The 26027-nt window shown below is 32.5% G+C and overlaps 1 protein-coding gene across 3 annotated transcripts in view; it reads right to left on the bottom strand.

Annotated features, from left to right (window-relative positions):
• Nucleotides 1–847: 847 nt before the first annotated feature.
• Pdk1 (Phosphoinositide-dependent kinase 1) overlaps nt 848–26027 on the bottom strand; it is a 49643-nt gene continuing 24463 nt past the window's right edge. The window contains exons 12-15 of one of the 3 annotated variants that reach the window (XR_015043311.1): nt 24619–24716; nt 24474–24528; nt 23239–23326; nt 848–4806 (exon numbers count right to left, since the gene is read on the bottom strand). Coding sequence is in view for 1 of the 3 variants with exons in the window: in XM_035373591.2 (XP_035229482.1) it covers nt 4705–4806; nt 24474–24528; nt 24619–24716 (255 nt within the window). In the remaining 2 variants the exon portion in view is untranslated. Of the gene's footprint in view, nt 4807–23210; nt 23327–24473; nt 24529–24618; nt 24717–26027 lie in introns of all 3 variants that reach the window. The other 2 variants (XR_004760253.2, XM_035373591.2) reach the window with 2 other exon arrangements.

A 26027-nucleotide genomic window follows, 5' to 3' on the forward strand; every position in this document is an offset into this window, starting at 1 on the left:
GCTTTTCTTTCTTCCATTTCATCGAGACCACAGCAAATATAGGAAACAGACTTTCGAGCCCCCGTGAAAAAGTTAATATTTCTCTGTTTGATTTTTATATTCTTTACATACAGAATGAAGTATTTTATCCAGCATTTTTTTCTAATAGCGAACAGTTTACATATGATAGTACTAAAATTACACAAGTTCCCATTAAAAATAACTGGTGGGTGGTGTAAAATAACAGATTTAAATTGTACAATGACAAGGAATTTTAAAAATAGTTTGTGAAAATTTTATGAAATTATCTGAAATAAAACAAGCATGTAAGCTAAAATTTAACACTGAATTAATGCTCAGGATAATTATATAATATACTGCAAATGGAGTTTAAACATGCTTTGAACATTTTTTGCTAAAGGACATTGGAATAAATTGGAATTAGGTTTTTTTGATCAGAAATGCATCCTTCTCATGACATATTTAGATTATTTGCTAGATTACTCCCCTTCTGACCTAGCTCTTCTCTCTTATTGAAATAGTTTTTTTTTTTAAATCAATGTTTTCAGACAAGCTATTCAAAACAAGATATATGACCATTCCTATGACATATACCAAACAAAGTATTCTCTCAGTGCTTCCATGAATACAAGGAACAACAGAGAAAATGTATGTGTTCTGAAAGGTGCAGTCACTTGCCAGTAGCTTTTCACATTTACAACAAATGTGTTGTATAAGCATTTTCGCAAACTTTTTGAACACAGAAGTATAAACATTTTGCTACATATGAAGTATTTGTACCATATACGAATGATTAAATAAAAATACAAAAATAACTTTAAAAATTGTAAGAAGGACTAGTAAAATATAAAGTCAGAAAATACTTTTTATACTGCAAAACTTGGAGTGAAAACATATATCATAATTACAAATTACGAGAAAATAATTGTCACAGCAATCAGTTTCAAGTAAGTTCCAGAAGTAAATTTCATCAATTTAGGACTAGCAAGTTTGTGCCAAAGTGATTAAAACCACTGGTTATAACAAGTTAAACCAGTTTCACAAAAGCTAATTTCTTCTGTAAAAGTGGCAGTAATTGGTTAAAACTCATGAAATAAACAAAAATACATCAAAATACTATAAATAATAGAGAGGAATATATTTTTAATACAAATTTTCAAATATAATGTTAACAAATTCAGATATTATGTTTAATAATATTTATTCAAAGATTACACATCAGCATTCAAGTTCAGTCTACTCTTTTTCCTGGAACAGTCTATCACACTTTAACGGCTGGTTAAAATAGCCAAAGAATTTCTCAGTTTACTATGAATAAAGGAGAAGTGAAGAATATTCTTTCAAGTCCAACAATATTTCTAGACAATATCACTACTATGCAAACTAGAATTATGAAATCTTCATGTTGCCTTTGTTTCCTTTAAACTAGACCTCCATTTAGAATCTAAAGAGCCTAAAAAATTTCAGTTCAGGAATAAGAAATAAGAGATGATTTCACATATTCTGATGTAAAGCATAAAATGTTCATTTATATCATAAAATAATGTTCTAACTTTTTGTTACCCCTATTTTTACTGCTCACCGATTAGATAAAACACATAAGCTAGCATATGCTATTGAATTATTGCCTGACTGAGTTTATTTTAAGTGTTCATCGACCATTACTGCTGACCATATTTAACAAGCACTGACAGTATAACAATCATCTTTTAAGATTTTAATCCAATGCAACAACAGGTTTTAACTGCAGCAAATGTGATTTATTTCTTCAATAATATTTTTTTACTTCAACAACTCCTCTCTCATCTCTGTGATGCAATGCTTGCAAAGCTCTATGCTTTGCAATTTTTAAGTATTTGTAAGTAATATGGACTTACAAATGATTCTAGACAACTTATTAGGCTGTTTCATCTGGTATTATTGTGTATACGTGATTTTACAGCATTTAGATATTCCTTGAACCATTCAGCTTGTCAGTGACGAGTTCTCAAATATTTCTGAACAAATATCATATGCTTCATAAAAAAAGGCCTAAGAAATTATAAAGGGACTTTTTTTCTTATTAAGTCCACTTCATGCTCATTATTTATTATAACAGCTTTTCTATTACACTTGTATTCTTTTTCTATTTTTATTATTTCATTGACTTTTGTGAACAATAAGTGTCAGTCCTTTTTCTCAGACCTCATATTTATGGAATTACAGAAAATATATTCAGGACTAACATGAATACTTACAACAACTACAGGTTCATTATGGTTATTCCTATAACCATTTTGAATTGTTCAAATAATTTTCTCTCTAACTTGATAATGGCAATCTCTGACAATTAATATAGTATAAATATTAACCAAAGCATTTAAAGTGATGTACTTATTAATAACACTACTAATTATAATACTATAAATGCTTTCCTTAACTTCACCCAGTTTTAACCAATTACAACCAATTTTTGACACTGACATGACAAAAAGGTAGCAGAAAGCCAGTCCTGAACTTAAGTGAAATAGCTTCAAGTATCAGTTTTTTGACATAAAATTGTTCATCCCTATTGTGTGCAACTTCAACAATAATACCTAATTTTTTAGCTACAAACATGGTTTTAAATAATTAGATAAATAATTGAAAAGCATCCATAATGTTTATAGAGAACACAAAATCGCATGTAAACAAGAAAAACCTGAAAAATGAAAACAAGAGGAAACAGAAATAAAAAATTCTGCACAAATCCCAAAATAGATGTCACTTGCCACAGGTACAGAAAAACTTTTGCATGCATATATGTTTGTGAAATATACTTATATGCTACATGAAAAAACAAATAAGTTTTCACTACAAAAAAATATAATCTTTACACAATGTTTCTAAACTCTCCTTAGAAGAATTCATAATTATGACTCAGTTTCAGAGAACAAATCACTTATTAACAACATTTTCCTCTCATTAATGATTAAAAGTAACAGACATGAAGAAGAAACTTGTGTAATATCACAATTACAAACTGCTTACATTAAATTTAAATATGTTACAGCCACATTACTTATTCTGGAAAATTCCAAGAGGAAGGTATCTATGCAAATAAATGAAAGCACACAACACAAAACAAAATTGAAAATTGGTTTAACTTTTTAAAAAAAATGCAGTTTCACCGTATTAAAATGAAAAGGATCATAATTATGCTTTCTTCCACTAAAAAATAGAAAAGGAGAAAGTGGAAAATCATTTAAACTACAACTGAACAAATTACAGTTACTTTTCATTGGGTAGAAACATTTTAACAAATCAAAACTATTAAATAAAACTAGAAAGCACAGCAAATAATTTCAACTGCTTCAGATGGTTAAAAAATACACAACTAATTCTCTCAAATTCATTTGAAACATTAGTTCAGAAAATTTCATTTTAATAAAAATTAACATAACTATAGCAAATAATTTCTTGATATTTAACAAAAGTCCATTAACCTATTTCATCCCTTAAATCCTAATATATTACTTTGCAAAGATTTTGTGCTCCAAAAAATAATTAAATTACAAGTAATTCAGCCATTTTCTCATATTCTAGGAAACTCATTTTTTCGAGTCCCCTGAAAGAATATTTATTTTTTGAATGCACTATTTTAGTTATTAACAAAGTATTAATTAAATCATTATAATTATTAATCAATACATTTTTGGAAAAGTTCAATAAGTCACTAAAGTAACATATATCCATTACATAAATAAAAATTTGTTTTAACTTTTAAGACTGAATGTTTTCTTCAACTTTCAGACTTAAAATAACAAGTAGCACTATGCACATTCTAGACCATAAAACAATGTTATTAATTAAGAAAATGGAAATTGTTTAAAATTATTTTAATACTATCAATAGTTTTCATTTATTATTTATGAGTTTTTATATATATGTATACACATTGGTGCAAGTTAGTTTACTAAAAACATTACAACAAAGATAAAAATTTCTCTGCTAATAAGCTGCACAATTTCACTCTTAACTTGCCTCCTTATCAATTAAAATATTATTTACTGAATTTATTCTTTCTCAGTATCTTTTACTGAAATTTTTACAATGAAAATTATTATTAATTTTTTGACTTTCCACAAAATGTAACTATTAAAATAACTTATGGCTACACATTAGCTTCACTTGTGTATTATACATGCTTAGAGGGCACAAGAATCAAGATTAAACACATTTTAATAATTATAATTTAGCTTTACCAAGGCAAACACCAAAATTTATATAGATGGTGAAACATTTTCTGTTACAAACATTAAAAAAAAAAAAAAAAAAAAAAAAAAAAAAAAAAAAAAAAAAGCATATATTTTCAAAATTCACAGATTTACACTAATTCTGCTTTGAATTTCCACAATTTTTACTTTATAAATTTTAAAAATAATTCATAAATAAAACAATAAATTAAAATTCATTGTACAATTGATCACTAATGGGTGTAGTTATGTTTTCAGTTATTTCTAGAGACAGAAGGCAAAGAACTGAAATTAGGTACACAGTCAATAAATAATCACCAAAAGAACTACACACTGAAAAACAGATACTCACAAATACCATGCATGTGAGCATCAGTTCTTAATAAATTTAATAAAACAATCAACTTTTACAGTTCTAATAGTCTTTAAATATACAGAAGATATGAGGGTCCCTGTAATTTGAAAATGTATTGCTATTTAAAAACTAAGGTTAAGAGCTTTGTGCATATGTTGCTTTACGAACTTCTTCTATTGCTTTACACCAATTCAATGCATATCCCTCCGAGTCTTCCAAGTAATATGTACGGTTAGGCTTAAAAAAAAAAAAAAAAAAAAAAAAAAAAAAAAAAAAAAAAAGGTAAAAATATATACATAGTCAAAAGTAAAAAAGTAAGATTTCTCAGTTTTGCAAGATTTATTATATGCATGTGCACAAGAAGAACACAGTAAAATTTTGATTTGCAAGGCAGAAGAGAAAAATGATGATTGTGGGCAAACAACTACACATTACACATTCTAAATAAGTAACATACTGAGGAGGGGGGGGGGACCATTAGTTTCAAAATGAATAAACCACATTCAATTAAAAAAGCTTTTTTTTAAAGATTTTAAAATGACTTTGCTGAAATCTTTTTCATGATTGTTAATACTCATGGTCTACATCGAGAAACATTAATACATTCATTCAGATTTTTAATTACTTTCTTTCTTTAAATATAATATAGGAGAGTAATATTTGGTGGCAACAATTCGAGAAGTGATACAGCCATTTATAGTGATTTGATGCAAAATACTGTTTTAAGACTAATAGCAATTCTGGACCCCTAAAAATAATAATAATAAAAAAAAACTTTAAAATGACCCACTTTGAGAATAAGATTTACAAAGATATTATAGCAGTAAAAATTATAGTTCAGAAAATGATAGACATGGGAACAATAATAAATATAGAGCAAAGATTATTCTAGATTTAAATTTTACGATATTTAAAAGCATGGAATGAGCACGATATTTAAAAGCATGGAATGAGTAACCTGCTCATTCCATGCTTTTAAATATCGTAAAATTTAAATCTAGAATTTACATTCAATACAGTAGAAGATACTCTGTGCATTACAGCAGCATGTGAGAAGAACTATAAATTTGTTTACTAAATTACATATTCTGAAATAAACAAAGGACATTTTTTATACATTTTTACTGTTTGTCGGTAAGAAAGCTCATATTATCAAATACTTTCTTTTATCTAGAATACATATAAGCAAATATATAAAAGATAAATGTGAGAGCAAACTACTAATTTTAATTTTGCAACAGTTCCTTTATTCTTCATTCTAATTTGGACATTTCCCCTTTCTATACTTTACACAATGATGATGTAGCTAATTTTAAAACCAAAATTCCCAGAACTAAAAACTTTCTCATAATAAGTTTCAATATTGGATAACTATGCACATTGCTTCTACCTCTGTTGCCGCTAAGACACTGTCATGCTGCTTTCTTTCTATTGCAACAATATCAAAAATGTAAATATTCTGGAAATAGGCATGATTAGAGTGCCAAGTGAATTGTGGATACAGATGTCAACTGAACTCAAAATGAATTTCTAATCTGCCTTGGTTGCCAAGTTTGCAGTTCATTATGGATCAACACATATGCTATCAATATATATATATATAACATAGAAATACTTTAAAACAGGGATGTCAAACTCATAGGTACACTTGGGCCAAACAAACAAGGTTTAACTTTAGGCGGGCCTCAAAAAAAAAAAAAAAAAAAAAAAAAAAAAAAAAAAAAAAAATTATGGAAACGTAGATTTATTTCGAATAATACAATAATAAACATATATATATTTATATAGAAAAGAACAAGAAAAATTTAATGTTTACATCCTGATACTTGACATCTCTTCTCTGCTATTATCTTTCCTATTTCGGGAGAAATTTTGTTTGCAGTGATAACTTTCAACGCTGACCCAAGGTGAGCATCATTAATACGGTTTCTAATAGGAGACTTATTACCTTTCATGACTAAAAATAACTGCTCGCACCGATAAGTGCTACCAAACATGGAAATAATTTCATATGCGAATTTGAGCATTTTCAAACCTGGCTGGTAAATAATTGTAAAATTCAGGCACGCCCACTTCAATGAATTTTGCTTTCAAATTTGAGTTTCATTGAATCTCGATCACCTCCATTTGCATATGGCTGGGTACTGAGTCAATACTTATTGAGAAAAATCAAAGAAAAAAAAAAAAAAAAAAAATTTTTTTTTGTCTTTGAGGGAACTAAAATTATTAAACCTCGTTTCAAATTCAGTTGTTAAATTTGCAATTTTTTCTGCATATTTTTGATACGAACAAGTATCATCTAAACTTGATTTGTTCATGCTGCACGTCGGGAAGTGCGTCAAATCTTCATTTTTAAGTTGTTTTTCCCAAAGAACTAGTTGACATTTGAATGCTTTAATTATGTCAAACATGTTCGTAATGATATGATCTTTTCCTTGTAACGATAAATTTAAACCGGTTAAGTGTTTGGTTATATCAACCAAGAAAGATAAATCTTGTATCCATATTGGATTGTAAAACAAACTTATGTCTTGATTTTTCATTTTTAAAAACAGACATATTTCTTCTTTCAAATCCCAGAATTGTTTGAGAATCTTTGAGCAAGATAACCAATGTACCTCGGTATAGTAGGACAAACCCGAATATTCACTATCTAACTCACTTAAGAAAGCAGTGAATTGACGCTGATTTAAACCTTGAGATCTTATAAAATTTATAACTTTTTTTATATATGACAAAACATTCTCCATATTTATTACTTTCGTGCATAGAACTTCTTGATGTATAATACAATGCATATGATGAATGTTTGAACTGTGAATTTCACTAAGTTTTTTTCTTAGTAATGCTACGAAGCCCCTGTTTTTCCCAGTTGATGGAGCGCCATCTGTAGCTACAGAATTTAATTTTGCCAAAGGTAGATTGTATTTCTGCAGAAGTCCAAAAACACAAGTAAATATATCTTCTCCTGTGGTAGTACCAGGCATCGGTATTAGTTCCAGTAATTCCTCAAAAATGTTAAAATTCTTGTCACAAGAACGAAGAAACACTGCTAATTGAGCTTTGCCACTAATGTCCGTGCTCTCGTCACAGGCAATGGAGAAACTTTTGAAACTAGATGATTTTGCTTTGATCTGATCACTTAAATTCACGGCTAAATCAGTAACTCTTTCTGCAACTGTATTTCGAGACAATGAAATTGATTGAAAAGCCTTCACATTTCCAGGACAAACAATTTCTCCAGCTTTCATTAGGCATTCCTTGATGAAATCACCGTCAGTAAAAGGCTTCGAATGTTTAGCTATCAACTCGGACAAGACGTAGCTTGCATGTACCGCCGCTTTACTTTCTTGCAATACTTTACTAAACATGCACTGTTGCTTTTTCACTCCTAACTTGAGCTCTTTCAACTTTTCTTCTCTCATTAATCCTTCGTAATTTTTATATTTCGATTTGTGTTGTTCGTAATGACGTTTAATATTATATAACTTAGGTACATTAATAGTATTATTACATATCAAGCAGATTATTTTATCTTTTATTTCACAGCAAAAATATTCTAATTCCCATTTTACTTGGAATATTTTATGTTCGTCAGCGATTTTTCGTTTAATTTTACTACCACTTGGTTTTGATATAGACATACTGAATACAAAGGGCTGGAATTAACATGGTTAACGTTAAAAAGTTAACAAAAATGTATTCTTTCCACAAGAGATAAATCAAAATGCTGAAATATTTCTTCAAAAATATTCTAACAATATCACAAAATGTCAAACGTTTAGCAAAAATCAATTCAAAACAGAAAAACTAATTCTATCTCGCAGCGAAATCGCTACAAATCAATCACAGTATTAAGTAAACAAACAGTTCACTAGAACTACAGCTACTACTGAGATGAGTTGTTTGTTCTCGGCTTCTATAAGCTTTATAATAAATTTCTCGAATATACTGGAAACATCTATAAATATCTGGATTTTTGTGGATGGCAACAGCAATTACAAGATATTTATTTATTAGGTATTAAATGCACGCGCTGTTCTATTTTTAACCTTCCAACACAGCTGTCTTTTCAAAAATCGTCTGCGTTGCTAAGGCAACAATGAAGCAAATCTAATTACAATTCTAAATAAAAAAAACTAAATAAATAAATAACTATGAAATCCGTAACAATATGAATTAAGTAATAATTAATAATAAAGCAAAGTGCATGCACATGCATGCACCAATATTTCGTACAAAACTATGATTGGAAAACTGAGACCATGAGTTCGGCCACATTCGGCTATCGGGGGATGTGTACAAGTTCTGAGTGCACATGTCCCCCAAAAGCCGAAGGTAGCTGAACGCAAGCTACTCACATGCATTTGTAATTTAAGTAGTGTGTGTGTCAGCTCGTTGTGAGCAATCTAACAACACTGAATAAATTATCGTTAATTACTTAGCAGTAAACATTTAATTTTTTTCTTCGTCGATATGTTATTTTATTATTATATATTATTATTTGCCAATATATTGGCCGGCCGCAAAAATATTTGTTGTGGGTCGCATGCGGCCCGCGGGCCGCGTGTTCGACATCCTTGCTTTAAAAGCTATTACTAAATCTGAATGTATAAGAGATTTCTTCCATCTCCTTTACAGCAAGGTATTTGGTATATTATCTACTAATAAAATTAAAAGAAGATTGTAATTTTTAATAAAAGAACAGAAATCATAACTGAAAATGAGAACTTGATAAATATTTTGCAATATATCATGAGTGCTCATTCTTTTAACTTTTCATTGTATTAACACTCTTGCTGCGTATCCCGTGATTTCCACGGGCAACAAAGAAGTAGCAAAATTTGTGCAACCCGCGATTTCTGCGGGAATGCATATTTTTCGTTTATTTAACTGTGCAACCGCTCTTTTCCTGTTCATGGTTTCACTTTGGCTTTTCTGTGATGTTTAATTATTTATTCAGATCTGGGTTAACAGATGGCATTAGTTGCTCATATTTTTGAGAAATATACAAACACATTTTGAACCATTTTGCACGTTCTTTTCAAAGCTCAAAGATGACTCTTGTTCAACTCTCAATCACATGAGACTAACTGCTCAACAGTTTGCTAGATATATATCCCCCAATTCCGTCAAGAAAGAAACTCTTAGACATTGTGCTGTTTGTTTCTAAAAAAAAGAACTGAAACTGGCAAAAAAAAAAAAAAATTCTCAAAGAAATGCATATTTGGTGCAAAGATGGTGAGATAGGATGCCTCGAGCCTTGTTTCGAAGTTTATCATATTACACTTCATTTCTAATAAATGTTTTATAAATATTTTGCATATTTCATTAGTATATATGTATGTTTTACCATTATATTTTATAAAATAAATCATAATTTAACCAAGATTAATTTTCATATTTTTTCTTTTATATGATTATTCTTCAGCTTAAACTTTCCAACAAGCTATTTTTATGAGCTAATTCTATGCTGGGAAAAAAAAAAAAAAAAAAAAAAACTCTTTTACAAAAACTTTTTTTTATATTTTAACTATAAAATATATGCAGATTTGAAATATGTAATTAAAAGAATACTCAATTTTCGAACCTATTTTGATAAAATAAAGTACGCAGCGAGAGGGTTAAAATTACCTCTCCCAGAAAAAAGATTAAAAATCTGAAAGCTTTCAGGTTTATATTACATCCAAAGGAGCATTTTTTAACATTTTGTGTGTTGCCTTCACTTACTAAATATCATGTTCTTCGCACTTAAAACATAAAATTCAATTCAACAGCAATATCAAAAAATAATTTACGAAGAGCATATCTTTAGAATTTCTGATACAGAGTCTCATGCACTGGAGATAAAAATGTCCCCCCCCCCCCCGTACAGTGTTGGCCATTGCCCACTTTGAAATCGTAGATTTTCTTAATAAAAAGTTAGTTAAAGTTTTACAAAATATGAAATAGATAATAAAACAAATTCCAGATTTGGGCTTCCAGATGCCCATATTAGAGTGGAGGGCTACATTATTGAAAATTTGATGTCTCCAAGTACCGTTGTTTTAACACTGCGAGAAACATACATACAAACACTTCTTCACACAAAAATACATTTCCATGAAATAGTTTAATTTTTTTTTTTAAATTAAAATGAATACGAATGCTAAACAAGTATGAATTTTATTTTAAATATTATTTTTTAGTGACATCTCTTTTATAAATACAATGCACCAAAAATTCAGGAGCAGAATTAAAAATCCTGGTACTTACATATTTAGCACAATCACCTTAGTGCAGATCAGAAGAAAAAGAATGATTTCCAAATGAAAAAAATTATTTATTACATAGATACATATTTTATACTTTAATTAGTATTTTTCTTAAGAATTAATCAATAAACAGACTTACAAGCATTTTTTTTTTTCTGTGTATGTGTATGTTCTGGTGGAAATATAATAGTGAATGCTTTAAGAATAGATTCAAAGCAGATGTTCCCATCAGCAATTTTGTTGCAAAATACTGTATTCCTGTAAGTGTAAAACAATGTTGTAACAAAACGGTGTTTACAATAAAATGAATGCATATGAAAAAGTGGCACTGCTTGTTAAAACTGAAGGCCTTTTATGTACACGATTGCTGGAGTCTGACGCATTCTGAAAATTTTGTAACTTCTACTAAGGTGGTTGCACTAATATGTTAGCACTTAAGTTCTAAAGCACAGTATTCTACAAATTCAATAAACACAGTTTCAAAGATAAGCCACTTTAAATTTTATCAGATCAAGAATGGCATAATCTAAGCTTAATAAAAGCTGAAAGAAAACATCTCAATTCAGTTCTTTACTTAGGACTTGATTGTAGTGAATTCGCAGTGCAATAGAATTAGCTTTCTCTGTGTTTTGAATTGAATTCTATATATATTTCAGTAGTTCAAAATATAACTACTGTGAGATATTGGGATATTGTACGACTATCTCTGAGGAAATTTCAGCATTTTGTTTTATTTCTTGAAATAAGTATAAATTCTATTAACTTTTTATCCACTTGTGCATTCACCACATTTTGGTAGCAGCAGTGGGATCTTGAATGCCAATTACAAGAGCGATGAAAAAACAATTCAGGCAACTGATGACTGCATTCCATGAAAAGATGGAAGGGGCCGTCAACTCCGTTAAAGAAAAAATCAGAGTGGGACAGGAATCCATTAAAAAAAAAGATGGAAGCTGATTAAGAATCAGTTAAAGAGGAGATGAAAGCCATACACGAAAAGATTGAAGCAGATACAGAAGAAATGAAAAGAGAAATTGCCTGCATAATAGAAAATAAATTCGAGGCTACGGAAGGCAAAATTGACGCTGCAGAAAATAAAGTTGGACACACTGAAGAAAGAGTTTCTTTTGAACAAATAGAAGAGAGAGTTTCTGTCACGGAACAACAAATTGATGACAGGGTTACTGCAGTTGCCAAAAGAAGTTCATACCTTGAAGAAATTCGTAGTGACAGCATGGAGCATTGCAGATTGTTTTAAATTTTTACCGATGTCTGCTCATCCCTTTCTGAAATTTTTTGCATATGATGGAAGAACCTCTTGGCAAGTGTATAAGACACAGTTTTCTATAGTGGCAGAAGCGAATGGATGGGAGCCCCAAGCTAAGGACTGTCATCTTGTCACTTCTCTGAGAACAGACAAAATGGATATCCTTCAGACTCTTCTCGGAAATAAAAGGTCAGATTTTAAAGCTTTGTCCGGTGCGCTGGACCTGCACTTTGGCGATAAATGTTTAAAAAACTACAGTAGGCTTCATTTAAAATCCCATCAGCAGAAGCCAATGAAAACATTCCAGCAGCTCGCTACGGATGTTAAAAGGTCGTCTCACCTTGCTTTTATGGAGTGAACAAGAGAAATCCTGCCCCTGCAGTACATTGTCGATTGCATTCGGGATCCCAAAGTACAGAAGGCTTTGAGAATGGCAGATGTGTAGGATGTAAAAAGTGCTCTATTGTATGCTATGAAATTCAAGGCTGCCCAGCAAGCAACTCGTAGAGACTGCCAACAAGTCACAGCTGTGCAAGTACTTGAGCCAACGGACCAATTGATGGCTCATTTAGATGATTTATCCAGACAAGTCAACGCTTTGATACGGAGTAGCAGTGAGAACAAATTTCCTCTAAAGTGTTGGAAATTTGGTACTGAAGGCCACATATGACGGTACTGCAGACCAACCAGGGCACGGAAAATAAAACAGATGATTTAACCAGACAAGTCAGTGCCCTGAGATGGAACAGGAGAGAAAAGAAACCAATTCTCAAGTGCTGGAACTGCGGTGTTGAAGGCCACATACGAAGGAACTGCAGACTACCCCAATACCATTTCCAAGCAACGATGCAGGAAACAAATCAATGATCATATCACGGAGCGGAGTTTAAGTGAAAAACCCCATTTTAAAGCGCTTGAAATTTCTGCAGTGAGTGAGTGGCAGCAGTAATGGACTATCCATCAATGGGTATATCGATAGAGTTCCTTGATATATAGCACTTGTTCCTTGATAGCAATATGATCATTGATACAGGAGCTAATGTTACCATAATTCGGAAAGATTTAGTTCAACAATTTAAAGATAAACTCATTTGGATGCCATTCTGTGTTACCCTCCAGACTGCACTGGGTGATGAAATTGACATAGATGGGAAGTTAAAACGTGAACGTCATGTTTCGAAGTGCCGCCTACTATCACACGACATATGTGGCAGATATTAAAGATCCTTGCATACTCAGAGAGGACTTTTTAAGAAAATAAAATTTTCCTTGGACTTCAGAAAGAACAGACTGCTTTCAGCATCACAGGACTTAACTATCCATCATCAAAAGGGATCCTCACCTGGAAACGCTGACATCTTGTCTGAAAGAAAGCTGCCAAAATCATACTAGGGTCGAAGAGTAACACGAGACTACTGCCTATTCACCATCCCAGGTGCTCATTGGTCGCGACATTCGTCTACCATACGATCTTTTGTTTGGTCACCCTCCGGATGCATTTTCATCACCTCAGGAATACATCTGAGATCTCCAGGTTCAGTTTGAAGTTATGCAAAATTTTGCACAACAGCGAGTTAGCTTGGCAATGGAGAAGATGAAAACCCTGTACACGTCACTAGAGCTACTGCACATTGATTAAATGAAAAAGGAGACAAGGTGTGGTTGTGGAATCTGACTCGACGTAAAATATTCTGTCTGAAACTACGGTCACCTTGGGATGGTCCATACACAGTCCTAAAGAGGCTGAACGATGTCGTGGTTCGGATCCATAACTTGTCGTAATGAACGACTTCAGGCATCGAACTCTATGCCTGAAGTCGTTCATTACGACAAGTTAGCTCCTTACTATGCCATAGTACGTAATGTACATAATGTGGTGTATAAGACCATGGTACTTTTTGCTCCTATATTTGGATTTGATTTGTATTTAGTATTTGACTTGTTTTAAGTTATTCATTGTAATTATTGTTTATGTTGTTTGTTATTGCATTTTTGTCTTAGTTTAAAGCTTGGTTTCCTGTCCAGGGATTGTACTGCCTGGGACATGCAGTCCTTGAGAAGGGGCCAGTGTACGCATTTTGTATTTATTTAGCTATTTTTAGTAGAATTCGTAATTAAAATTGTTTAATATTCCCGTGCAATGCACTCATTTGAAGAGAAAGCTACACTGGAAAAATTAAAATACAGGAGCATGCACATTTAGCATTTTAATAAATACATATCTCGCAATTGTACTCTTTTGCTATCCAAGAAAACAGAAAAAATACCAGAATGTTCTTGTGGATGATTAAAAAGCTTATAAAAGCTGGAAGAAAACATCTCAATTCAGTTGTTTGCTTACTGCTGTTATTGATTGTAGTGAATTCGCGGCAAGATCGTATTAGCTTTCTCTGTGTTTTCAATCAACTTCTATTCATGTTTTAATAGTTTAAAATATAACTACTGTGAGATATTGGAATATTGTATGAATATCTCTGAGGAAATTTCAGCATTTTATTTTATTTCTTGGGATAAGAATAAATTTTATTAACCTTTTAACGAGTTGTGCATTCAGTCCATTACGAACCCGTACTCACACAAAACATTAATATATATATAAAATATTGCGTATTTTGAGAAATAATTTTTGTAATTGTTATTCAAGTTATTCCAAAGTTTTAATTAACAAAATGCATTAATAAACTTTAAAACTAATAAAAAATACAAGAAAGACCATTTACAGGAAAAACAATGAGCTCAGGCTTCGATAAAATGTCTGCATTAGTATCACTAAGAATATCGCTTTCTAACTCTTTAGGCCCACCAGCGGCCGAGCGGTAAAGTCTCTGAACACTGGTAGTTTAGTCCAAGGTTCGAATCCCGCGAACGGGCTAGCTGCATGAGTGTTTTTGTGGTATTCCCAATGTGTGATGTGTATACGAGCCAGTTCCCATAGAAAGTCCTCCACAAAGGCATCTCTTCCTTTAGGGAGATAGCCCTCGAGGCTTTGCCATAATTAAATAACCTAACCTCTAACTCTTTAGAAAATGAATGAACACTCTCATATATGTCACTAATTGGCTCCTTTACCATGCGAGTATATCCTTCCTCTGACAAATAACACTTACTCGCTGTAATAAACTGAAGTCAAGGCTTTCCGAAATAAAAGGGGAAATGTGCAATGCCCTGAGATTAAGTGTCAGACATACTTACTGTTACACCATGAAGGCAGGTGGAAAGAAGGGAGAAAATACTTTATACTCTCCCTTTTATAAAGAGCAAATGGGTATCCTAATCGCCAAATCCTGGTGGTAATGAATTATCATCTATCACCTTTTAGTTTGTACTAAGCCCGATAACTATTCTATGGAAAAAGATAAACTTTAAATACTTTTAAAGAAAATGAAAGTAAGCAAATTCAATGTCTGGTTACCGGATAAGAACATGGAGATTATAAGCCAAGTCAGCTTTTGCAGAAAATGAAAAGCGATTTGAATAAATGGATAAAATGCCTCATTTGATAAAAAAACGTTTTTCTCATAAGTGAAGAAAATTTGGACAATTGGCCACAATGCCTGACAAAATTCCCGAGATGAAATCTTAAAAAAGAAATTAATGCTGTTTTGCTAATGATGCTTCATTTGCAAGAACAGCTGCCTATGAACAAAAAATTGATTCAATGCATATAAATGATTGGTCTAGATCAAAATTTAGACACCATCACCGAAATAAACCTCAAAGTCATAGCCGTTCGAATAAGCGATTTAATACCAATGGTAAATAGTATGTTTTTCCCCCTTCCTCCCTCTCTATTTAAAATTTGCTGATCATTTTCGACCTGAGAAATTTATTCATCATGTGCTTTGCGAAAGAAGTCGAAAAAATGCGTCAGGATCAGTGGCTAACATTTATAGCTGATATCAACGACAAACGAAAGTTTGTTTATTTGTGAAGGACAAAAATACAAGACTGCAGTTCTTAGTAGATTTAGGTGCTGTTGTTAGCCTCATTCCTGCAACTCATGATTTTAAATTATATGCCTGCAAATAAAATGGAAATTACTATTTATACAAATACATTTTTAACTTTAAATTTAGGACTTGGAAGATAATTCCAGTTTCCATTCATATTAGCTAAAGTTGATTACGTTATTATAGGAGCTAATTTTCTAAAAAAAATTAAAGTGACACTCATACTAAGCAATTAATTGATGAAATAACAAACCTATCTGTTCGAACTAATGTAAGGACAATATTTTTTGATAATTCTATTACTTCTCTAGATAAAGATTCTAAATATGATAATTTGTTACAACAATACTCAAATGTATCAGAATGAAAATTTAAGCATGATTTTAAGCATTATATTACAGCAAGAGGATCACCTACTTATATCAAAGCTAGACAATTGGATTTCAAGTAACTACAAACAGCAAAACAAAAATTTAAGTATATGTTAGAATATGATATTATTTGTCCTTTCAAATAACAGTGGGACAATTCTCTTCACATGGTCCTTAAGAAAAATGGCTCTGATCGTGCATGGATTATCACTAATTGAATGAATAAACAATACCAGATTGTTATCCCATATCGCAATTAACCCTTTGCGGTCGGATTCAATTTATCGTACTGGTCGAAATTAATTTCCGTCGATAGAGCAGGGATATGTAACACGCAAGTTTATGATGGATAAACAAGATTTAGTAATTATTTTGTGAAATTTAGATATATCCTTATTCAATACACTAATCTAGTGATATGTTTTTGTATAAAAATTATGTTTTATAATTCTCCTTCATGTGATATTTTTCAAAACACTCTCCAGCATGCAGGCCAGGTTTTCGAGTGCATGTATCACAAAAATAATTGGTTTGGTGCCTTCCACCCTTAATTTTTCTGTTTGAACATACAATACAATCTTTACTTTTTACATTTTCACAATGCCACAGTATATGCAAATTTCCATTAAGTCTTTCTTCCTTATCGGAGGTTGATGGTCTTTCTGGTTTTGAATCTGCTCCGTCACGAAAATCACTTACCAGTAGTGATGGGCAACTTCGGTACATTCTTGTACCCGGTACGAGAGTAACGGGTACTTGGATGTACCGATTTTCAGTACCCGTTACAAAATACCCGGTTCGGTAGTACCGACTCATAACTACTTACCAGTTGTGCCACCAATTTTTGAACGAACATAAAATGTGACATAGGTGTCCTGCTCTCTCTTCTAGCTGAATTTTGGGGAATTATTTTGGAATATTTTAAGAAGAGAGAATGTCTAATTACTGTTAAATACAATTTATAAAATATTCTTTGGAATTTTCTACAAGGTATCGGCAAACGTTGCCAATTTCATTATGTTCAAAAGACGATTGACTCTCCACTGCATCTTGCATGGCGAGCGCTGGGTCACAATCAGAACTTTTGCTTAGATTAGATTACCCTAGTAACCCTAGTAACGACTTGGAGTACCGAAGTGCCCTAGTAACGATTTTGCACACTGAAGGAACTCTGCCACGTCACCACGTGTTTGATTTTATCTGTACAGAGTAAGATTTTGAATATCAGAAAACATGTCAACTACGGAAGTGTCTGAGGAGCAGACCATTCATGGACACAAGGAGCGCATATCACCATTTCGCAAATACAACCAGATACTACTGTCCTCGTACCATAACCGAAGTGAGCTGAACCCTCATCGATCCTCCAGTAACGAATACCGAAATACCGAGAAGAGACGCATATTTTTGTTACAAAGTAACGAATACCGAAAAGCACCCGTTTCGGTACAGAAGTAACGAATACCGAAAAGTACCCGTTTCGGTACAGAAGTAACGAATACTGAAAAGTACCCGTTTTGGTACAGAAGTAACGAATACCGAAAAGTACCGATTTCGGTACTGAAGTAACGGGTACTTGGATGTACCGATTTTCAGTACCTGTTACAACTAAGTATCCATTACAAAATACCCGGTTCGGTAGTACCTACTCATCACTACTTACCAGTTGTGCCACCAATTTTTGAACGAACATAAAATGTGACATAGGTGTCCTGCTCTCTCTTCTAGCTGAATTTTGGGGAATTATTTTGGAATATTTTAAGAAGAGAGAATGTCTAATTACTGTTAAATACAATTTATAAAATATTCTTTGGAATTTTCTACAAGGTATCGGCAAACGTTGCCAATTTCATTATGTTCAAAAGACGACTGACTCTCCACTGCGTCTTGCATGGCGAGCGCTGGGTCACAATCACAACTTTTGCTTAGATTAGATTACGTTATCTCCAATCGATGGAGCACCGTATTGAATAGGTTCTTTAGGCATTGAGGTTCGTATAGGAAAAGTGTAAACTGATACATGAATGCATACAGTATACGATTCGTATAGTTCCTTGCTGTGGTGGCTGAGAGCAGACATACGACCAGAATGGTAAAAAGGCTCTGGTGGCTGAGAGTGGACATACGACAGCAAAGGGTTAAAGGATTTCAAAAACACATAAAAAATAAATAAAATAATAATTAAAAAAAGAATATTAAAAAAAAATTTGGTGGCATAAAGCATATTTTCAGATTCCTATTAACGAAAACGATAAGCTAAAAACTGTCATTATAACCTTTTTTGGCCAATATGAATTTAACATCATAAGGTTTGGGTTGCGTAAAGTTCTAATCACAGTACGTTTTGGCTTCACGGGACTGGACATCGAAAGGGACAATTCTCAGAACCTGCACATTTCCAGGAAACCCACATAGCTAGGCTACCATCTTCACTTACTACAAGCACCTGAACGCCAAACAGTAATCGATTATTCCTCAGATTGGGATTACGTGATTCTTCAGAAGCAGAACTTTTATCTGATTGGTTGACTTTACCAGGGGCAGAGCTCCAGCCGAGACATTTTTGGTGAGGTTTGAAAAAATCCCGCATGACCACTACATCATTTCCGTAGCTAGGAAGGACTTTGCTTCCAGCGGGGCTCTTTTTTCTAGGAATCCTCCCATTTAAACCAGTGCTACCAGAATCTTGTTTCTCAGAAAAGTCCCGTCTAGCAGGGACTGTTGTTGATAGAAGTGAAAGCCCGCATTGCACCTACTATCTTTTAAAGATTTATTAATGAAGTATTCAGAAGACTAAATTTTTCCCATATTTGGATGATGTTTTGATTGCATCAAATACTTAAGGGTAACATGAATTTGGAGTTAATAGATAGGATATTTTAGGCTTACAAATTACTAATTCTATAATGTGAGGCATCAAAACCTTTTCCTAAAAAGGTTAAAGCTGTTCTTAATGTTAAACTTCCAGACGCTGTTCATCAACTACAAACTTTTCTCGGAATGGATAATTCCTACCGTAATTTTTTTTAAAAACACCGCTAGATTTCCAGTTATTTTACATGACTACATAAAAGGTTCAAAGAAAAGAGACAATGAAAAATAATTTGGATGTATGATGCCACTGAGCAGTTTGAACAAATGCAAAGAAGATTTAGGAAATGTTGCTCTTCTGTCTTACCCAACCCAGAATTGCCTTTTTTGTTGTGCACAGACGCTTCGGATTGTGCACTAGGTCCAGTTTCACAACAATTCAAAAATGGTAGTTGTAAACTAATTGGATTTTATTCCAAGAAGCTTAACCTTATGCAACAAAGTGCATATGATCGTAAACTTCTCGCAATTTAACTTTCCATCAAATATTTCAAACATTTGTTAGAAGGATTAAAATTCATAGTGCATACTATGCATACACAAGCCTTTAATGTATGCATTCTCCCATAAGTCGAATACAGCATCTCCAAGGCAAATTTGGGGACTTCAGTATATTTCAGAATTTATAACAGATATTAAGTACATTACAAGAAAGAGCAATGTAGTAAGATACATTGTCGAGAATCGAAGAAATTGTCTTAATTAATTACAATCAAATTGCCAAAGCACAAAAGCGAGACGATGAATTTCAGACATTGCAGAAATCTACAAATTTGGTTATTCGGTTATTTAATATTGGCGATTCAAAAACAGTTTTTCCTTCCATTTGAGGGAAAAAAATTGTGATACTTTAATACAGCATTCTACGTAAGGATTTAATTCTAACCAATTACTTTTAGTTTGACTTTCTTGTCCCTCCTGACTTCAATTTCCTGCCAGAATGTAAATTTATGACGTAGTATCCAAATTTAAATGTGTTTCAGAAACAGTATTGAAGCTGCATGTCAAGAGTTCAAAAAAGAGTAATAGCAGACTTAGTTCTGATGTTTATGCTGCGAGTTTAAAATTAGATTTCTAGTTCAATGTTCAGTTACCTTTCAGTTTATACTGATATTTCTTGGCTCAGCTTTGCTGTGTGCATTTGATTTAGCATTAGTTTAAGCTAAGAAGCCAGTCATTAGATATCTTAATTTACTAGTGATTTGTTACATACTTATTTTTTGTTACTTTATATAGCTACAAGTGGTGGTCATTTGTGAGGACAAAGTGCCTGCCTCTGTATTAATTTAGTTTAAATAAAAAGGCTATTTAAACCTTTCTTCTGCAGTATTTATTCTTAAAGACATAGTGAGAATTCGCTACTTCGTGTACAACATACAATCAAGTTGTGTGTTACCAAAGAATACCCATTAGACTCTATAACTAGACCTTATAAACCTAAGAGTTATCATATGGAAATATTTCATGAATTCCACAGATTATCCCATCCTGGAATTGGATCCACAATAAAATTAACCCCTTAAAAACTTATTTGGTCAAATATCAAGATGTTCAGCACTGGCAGAAATCTCTTGTATTCCATGCCAAAAATCTAAAATAACCAGTCATATGGAATAAATATTTGGGAAATATTAAAAGCCATCGTATAACCACCATCAATGGTATTCACTATCAATGGTGAAATATCAAGATGTTCAGCACTGGCAGAAATCTCTTGTATTCCATGCCAAAAATCTAAAATAACCTGGCATATGGAATAAATATTTGGGAAATATTAAAAGCCATTGTATAACCACCATCAATGGTACACCTACTTTATATATATATGGAAAGGACAGATACACAAATTGTATGGAAGCTTCTGCTTGAAAACATCTGCAGAAACTACAGCAAAAGCTTTTTACAGCTATTGGATAACAAGGTTTGGAATACACTTCCATCTAATTCACATAACTCAATTTTCATCTGAAACATTTCAAAACTTATCAAGAACCTGTCACGTACTAAAGCTCACCACCCACAGGGCAATGGCAAGGCAGACCAGCTCCACAGATCAATAAAGGGCTGCTTTAAAAGCCAATAATAATATAATTTGGAGTGAAACTTTACTAATTGTTCTCTCCTAAGAACAACAAGCCATGATGACACTAACTATACTATAGCAGAGATGGTATATGGAAAAAATATTAAGCTTCCTGGAGAATTCTTTGAAGCAAAAACAACCATCTGGAACTTTTATAAATAAATTATAAAAGTATATGGAATTAATCCAGCCAAAGAAAACTCAATAGGAAGGTATCCCTAAATTATTTGTACACAAAGAATTAGGATTAACCTCCTAATTTTTCTTTACATTGACAGAGTTCGAAAGCAAATCGAACTCACGTAAGATTGTCTGTTATCAGTTGTTCACCCAAATATTTTACTTTCAGAGGATAAAGAACAAAGAAGATATGTATCAACAGACAGATTGAAGCCAGCATATATTTTACGACAACAAATTCTAGAACAACAGAAATCTACAATTCCAAATTGAGTAAAGAATGTGGTTATGCCAGCTGAGATTCAAAACAGAAAAACTGCGGCTCAACCCAAAATCAAATCAGCTTTAACCCTTAGAGTTTCGGTGCATAAAAAAACATTTTTTTGGAAAAAATAACTTTACACATTACACAACTAGCTCCTAATACAATGTTATTTCATGGAAAAAAAAAAAAGGAAACCTTTAAGGTACTGGAACAAACCCATGATATGGTGAGATACCGCTTGTCCCACTGCACACCTAGAGCAGTAAAATGGCATCTTTGCCACAGTGTAAATTCTCTTAACATGCTTATCTAAAGTGCTCGTTTTAGCAACCAAATGAAAATGCAAGATATTAAAAATGTTTTTGAATAATTATATAGAGAATATTGATCCTATTCGCAAAATAAAAATAAAATAAAATAAAATAAAAAATTACATAATTGAAAAAATTGCTCTCTGTACAAATTTTTAGATATTTTTTAATGATTTCATAATAGATTTGAAACAGAGAAGATTTTTGCTCAAGTACTTTATTTGCTATAGGTTTAAACAGGAAGATATTTAGAAGGCCGTCATGAATTACATTTCACCTATCTTTCCTCTGCTTAGGATATTTTTCTATTGTGAATCACACTTACATATCCATTCAGTATTCAATGACATTTCATGTTACAGAGTTATATTTTCATTTCTTTCAGAAAAAATACTAAATATTTTTCAAGTTTTAACATTATTGCAATTTACTAAAAAATAAAAATTTGCATTATCAACATATAAAACGAACATCATACTTGAATTTAAAAATACCTGAACGGTGCTGCCATCTAGTAGCAGCAATTCCTACATGCGCGGTTGGATGTATTTGGTCCCACCTTTTAATTTCAACCATTCTTAATTAGTATATATGAATTCAAATAACAATGTTTTTAGAAAAGGAAACTTTCACATGAAAATATTCATTCTAAGACCAAACGTGACGATTTAAATTGCATTAGAAATAAATAAAAAAATGCTTCAAAATTAGACTTGCAAAGAATTTTTATTTTATATTATTTCATGAATGAATACTAGTGCTGCCATCTGTTATACATCTAGAGAACTAAAAGGCATAATTGTATGTATTTTAAATGGAATTTTGCAGCTTTCATCTGGGAGATAAAAACTAATAAAAAAGGTGAGTGTCCCACTGCTCATCAAAGGGTTAAGACAATTCCAAACTGGTAGAATTTTTAAGACAGCACTGCGATTCAAAAACTGATATTTTATATTTATGTATTAATTTTTTTATTACTTTGAGAATAGGCACTTTTACTTTTCCACAACTTTTCTAATGTAACATTTGTTAGTGATAGGAAAGTAAATATAATAGCATAAAATGTAAATTAATTTAAAAGTAACTCACAAATATTTTAATAATTATGAATGTTTACTTCGCATATTATTGCATTATCTTTTTTTTTTGGCGACAGTTTTCATATTTTCTTTCATATTTCTTTTTCAAATCCAACATTCTGCCTTCTGTTTAAAAAAAAAAAAAAGTTTTTATTAAAGGTTTAACAGTAAAAAAATAAAGGATCTGATGTTAATATGGTAGTATTATTTGTAGTTCAATAAAACACCATTAAGGTAGTAGTTCTTTATCTGCATCTTATTACACTATCAGTATCTTCACAGATACTCTATGAATTTATAAGAATATTAATGCCCCAACGGAAACCAAAAACATTTGCTTTATACATGCACATGTGTCTGATCTTTTGCAAAAATCAGAAGTTAATAAATTTTGAGTCAGAAAATTTTGACCTTGAGGATACCTAGCTTTTGAGTTGATCAATATGCTGGACAAGGCTGGTTGCACTCAATTATTCCAAACTGAAAGCAAGCAAATTCCCATCAGACTGCTGCAGAATAAATGAATCATCTACAGTCACCTATGTTTACCATATAACTATACAGTACATCATGGAGGTGAGACAGTGACATGGAATTTGGGTATCCAACAAACTCTCAGTTGAAAACAAGGTCGAGTATTTCTTCATAAAAAATTCCATGTTCAGTAGGCAGGAAAATGAAAAATTTCTTCATCAGTTTAGCACTAGAGGTGAGAAGTTAGTTCTGTACATTAAAACCAAGTGCAAAAAATAACGTTTTCACCACATGCCAGTTTCAACCCCTAAGTCAGGATTCCACCACCAAAAAGTTTTGTTCTGCATTTGGTGAAATACTGCAAGCATAGTTTACTTTGAAATATTGGCACTTGGTTTGACTACCATTGTAGATCTCTGCTCTGTTGCCTGTCAACTCAATCACTTGAATAAAGCTCTTCCTGCTAAGTACCCCATGTTGATGAACGGAAAATGTCTTCCTAGTTATTTCCATACCTTAAAATATTGTATATTACACCAGCTTGTACAACTTCTTCAGTTGTGCATAATCACAGTTTAGTCGCAAAACATGTTACAAAAAAGACCATACAGGCCCCATTTTTTTTAATGCCATTTATGACAGAGACCACATAAATAGCATTATCAAAGCAATAGATCTCATTAAAATCATTAAAATAAAATTAACACTCTTAACTTATAACAGCACATTTTATATTAAAAATAATAATTACATTCAATTCCACATTAAAGTCAAGCAATAAAAATGGTATAAAACTTACGGTATGAACAAAGAATATTTTAAAATTCTTTGGCTCAGCACGTAGCTCAGGAGACCTATATAAAAACAGAAAAATGAAAATTATTTATGAAAACACTGCTAGAAAATTAAGACAAAACATAGAATCAAAACTGAAATATATATACCATGGAATTTCTCCTTTAAGCACCATATTTTGGGGATCCACATAATATAAATGAGGTCCAGTAGTAAGAAGAAGCATTCTACGTCGCGCAAACAAACCCTACAAGGAAGAGGAAAAAATATTGAGGGATATTTAATTATAAAAACACATATATGATTTTCTGAATAAAAACACATGGTTTATGGAAAAAAATTCCTATTCATTTAAATTATAGAAGATGTTTGATTCACAAGAAGTGGGGTGATGAAATACAAGGCACGTCCAGAAAGTAAGTTCCGTTTCAATTTATCTCCGCTGCAGCTCTGCGATCGCAGTTCCGCATATGCGCAGTAGACGCTCTGTATCAAGGAGAAGGAACGCGTGCCATTTGGAGATCGCTGTCAGTCACGTACGCTTTGTTGTGCTTGTTTACAACGTCGGTGTTGATTGAAAATTCCGCCGCTTGTGAAATCAGATCTGTCATTCGTTTTCTGAATGCGAGGAAAGTGAAACCTAGTGAAATTTATTGGCAAATTTGCGATGTTTACGGACCAAAAGCGATGAGTGATTCAATGGTGAGAAGATGGGTCCGAAAGTTCAATGACGGACGTAGTGATGTACACGATGAAGAATGAAGTGGGCGTCCATCTTTGGTTACAGAAGAACTGGTTCACGCGATTGATGACAAGATCCATGAAAACCGAAGGTTTGCAATTAGTGCTCTCGCTATGGAATTCCCCCAAATTTCACGATCACTAATGCATGAAATTGTTACCGAAAAACTGAAATTTCGTAAACTTTGCTCACGTTGGGTACCAAAGATTCTTACTGAGCAACACAAAACAAAATGGATGGGTAGTGCACTTTAGTTTTTGACCTGTTATGCTGAAAGCGGCGAAGAATTTCTGACACAGATAGTCACAGGAGATGAAACTTGGGTTTCTTACAACACCCCTGAAAGTAAGCGGCAATCAATGGAATGGAGGCACACTTCATTCCCAGCAAAGGTTAAGCCAAAGCAAATCTTGACACCTCGAAAAATGATGTGCACAGTGTTGTGGGACTGGAAAGGCATCTTACTCATTGATTTCTTACCGCGTGGTCAAACAATCAGAGCAGATGCTTATTGCGAGACACTTCGGAAATTGCGCCGCGCAATACAGAATAAGCACCGAGGATTGCTGTCAAAAGGTGTTGTTTTTCTTCACGACAACGCACGACCACACACTGCAAATGTGACGAAAACCTTCCTACAGGGATTTGGCTGGGACATGCCAAATCCCATCCTCCGTACAGCCCTTACCTCACTCCTAGCGACTTTCATCTGCTTAAGTCTTTCCTTGGCGGTCAACACTCAAACAATGACGACGAGCTGAAAGAAACTGTTTCCAACTGGTTGAAGACACAGGCGGCAAATTTCTATGAAGGTAT

Source organism: Stegodyphus dumicola, chromosome 10 (assembly GCF_044657685.1).
Source record: "Stegodyphus dumicola isolate Sdum_Otavi_A_Nest chromosome 10, ASM4465768v1".
Taxonomy (NCBI): domain Eukaryota; kingdom Metazoa; phylum Arthropoda; class Arachnida; order Araneae; family Eresidae; genus Stegodyphus; species Stegodyphus dumicola.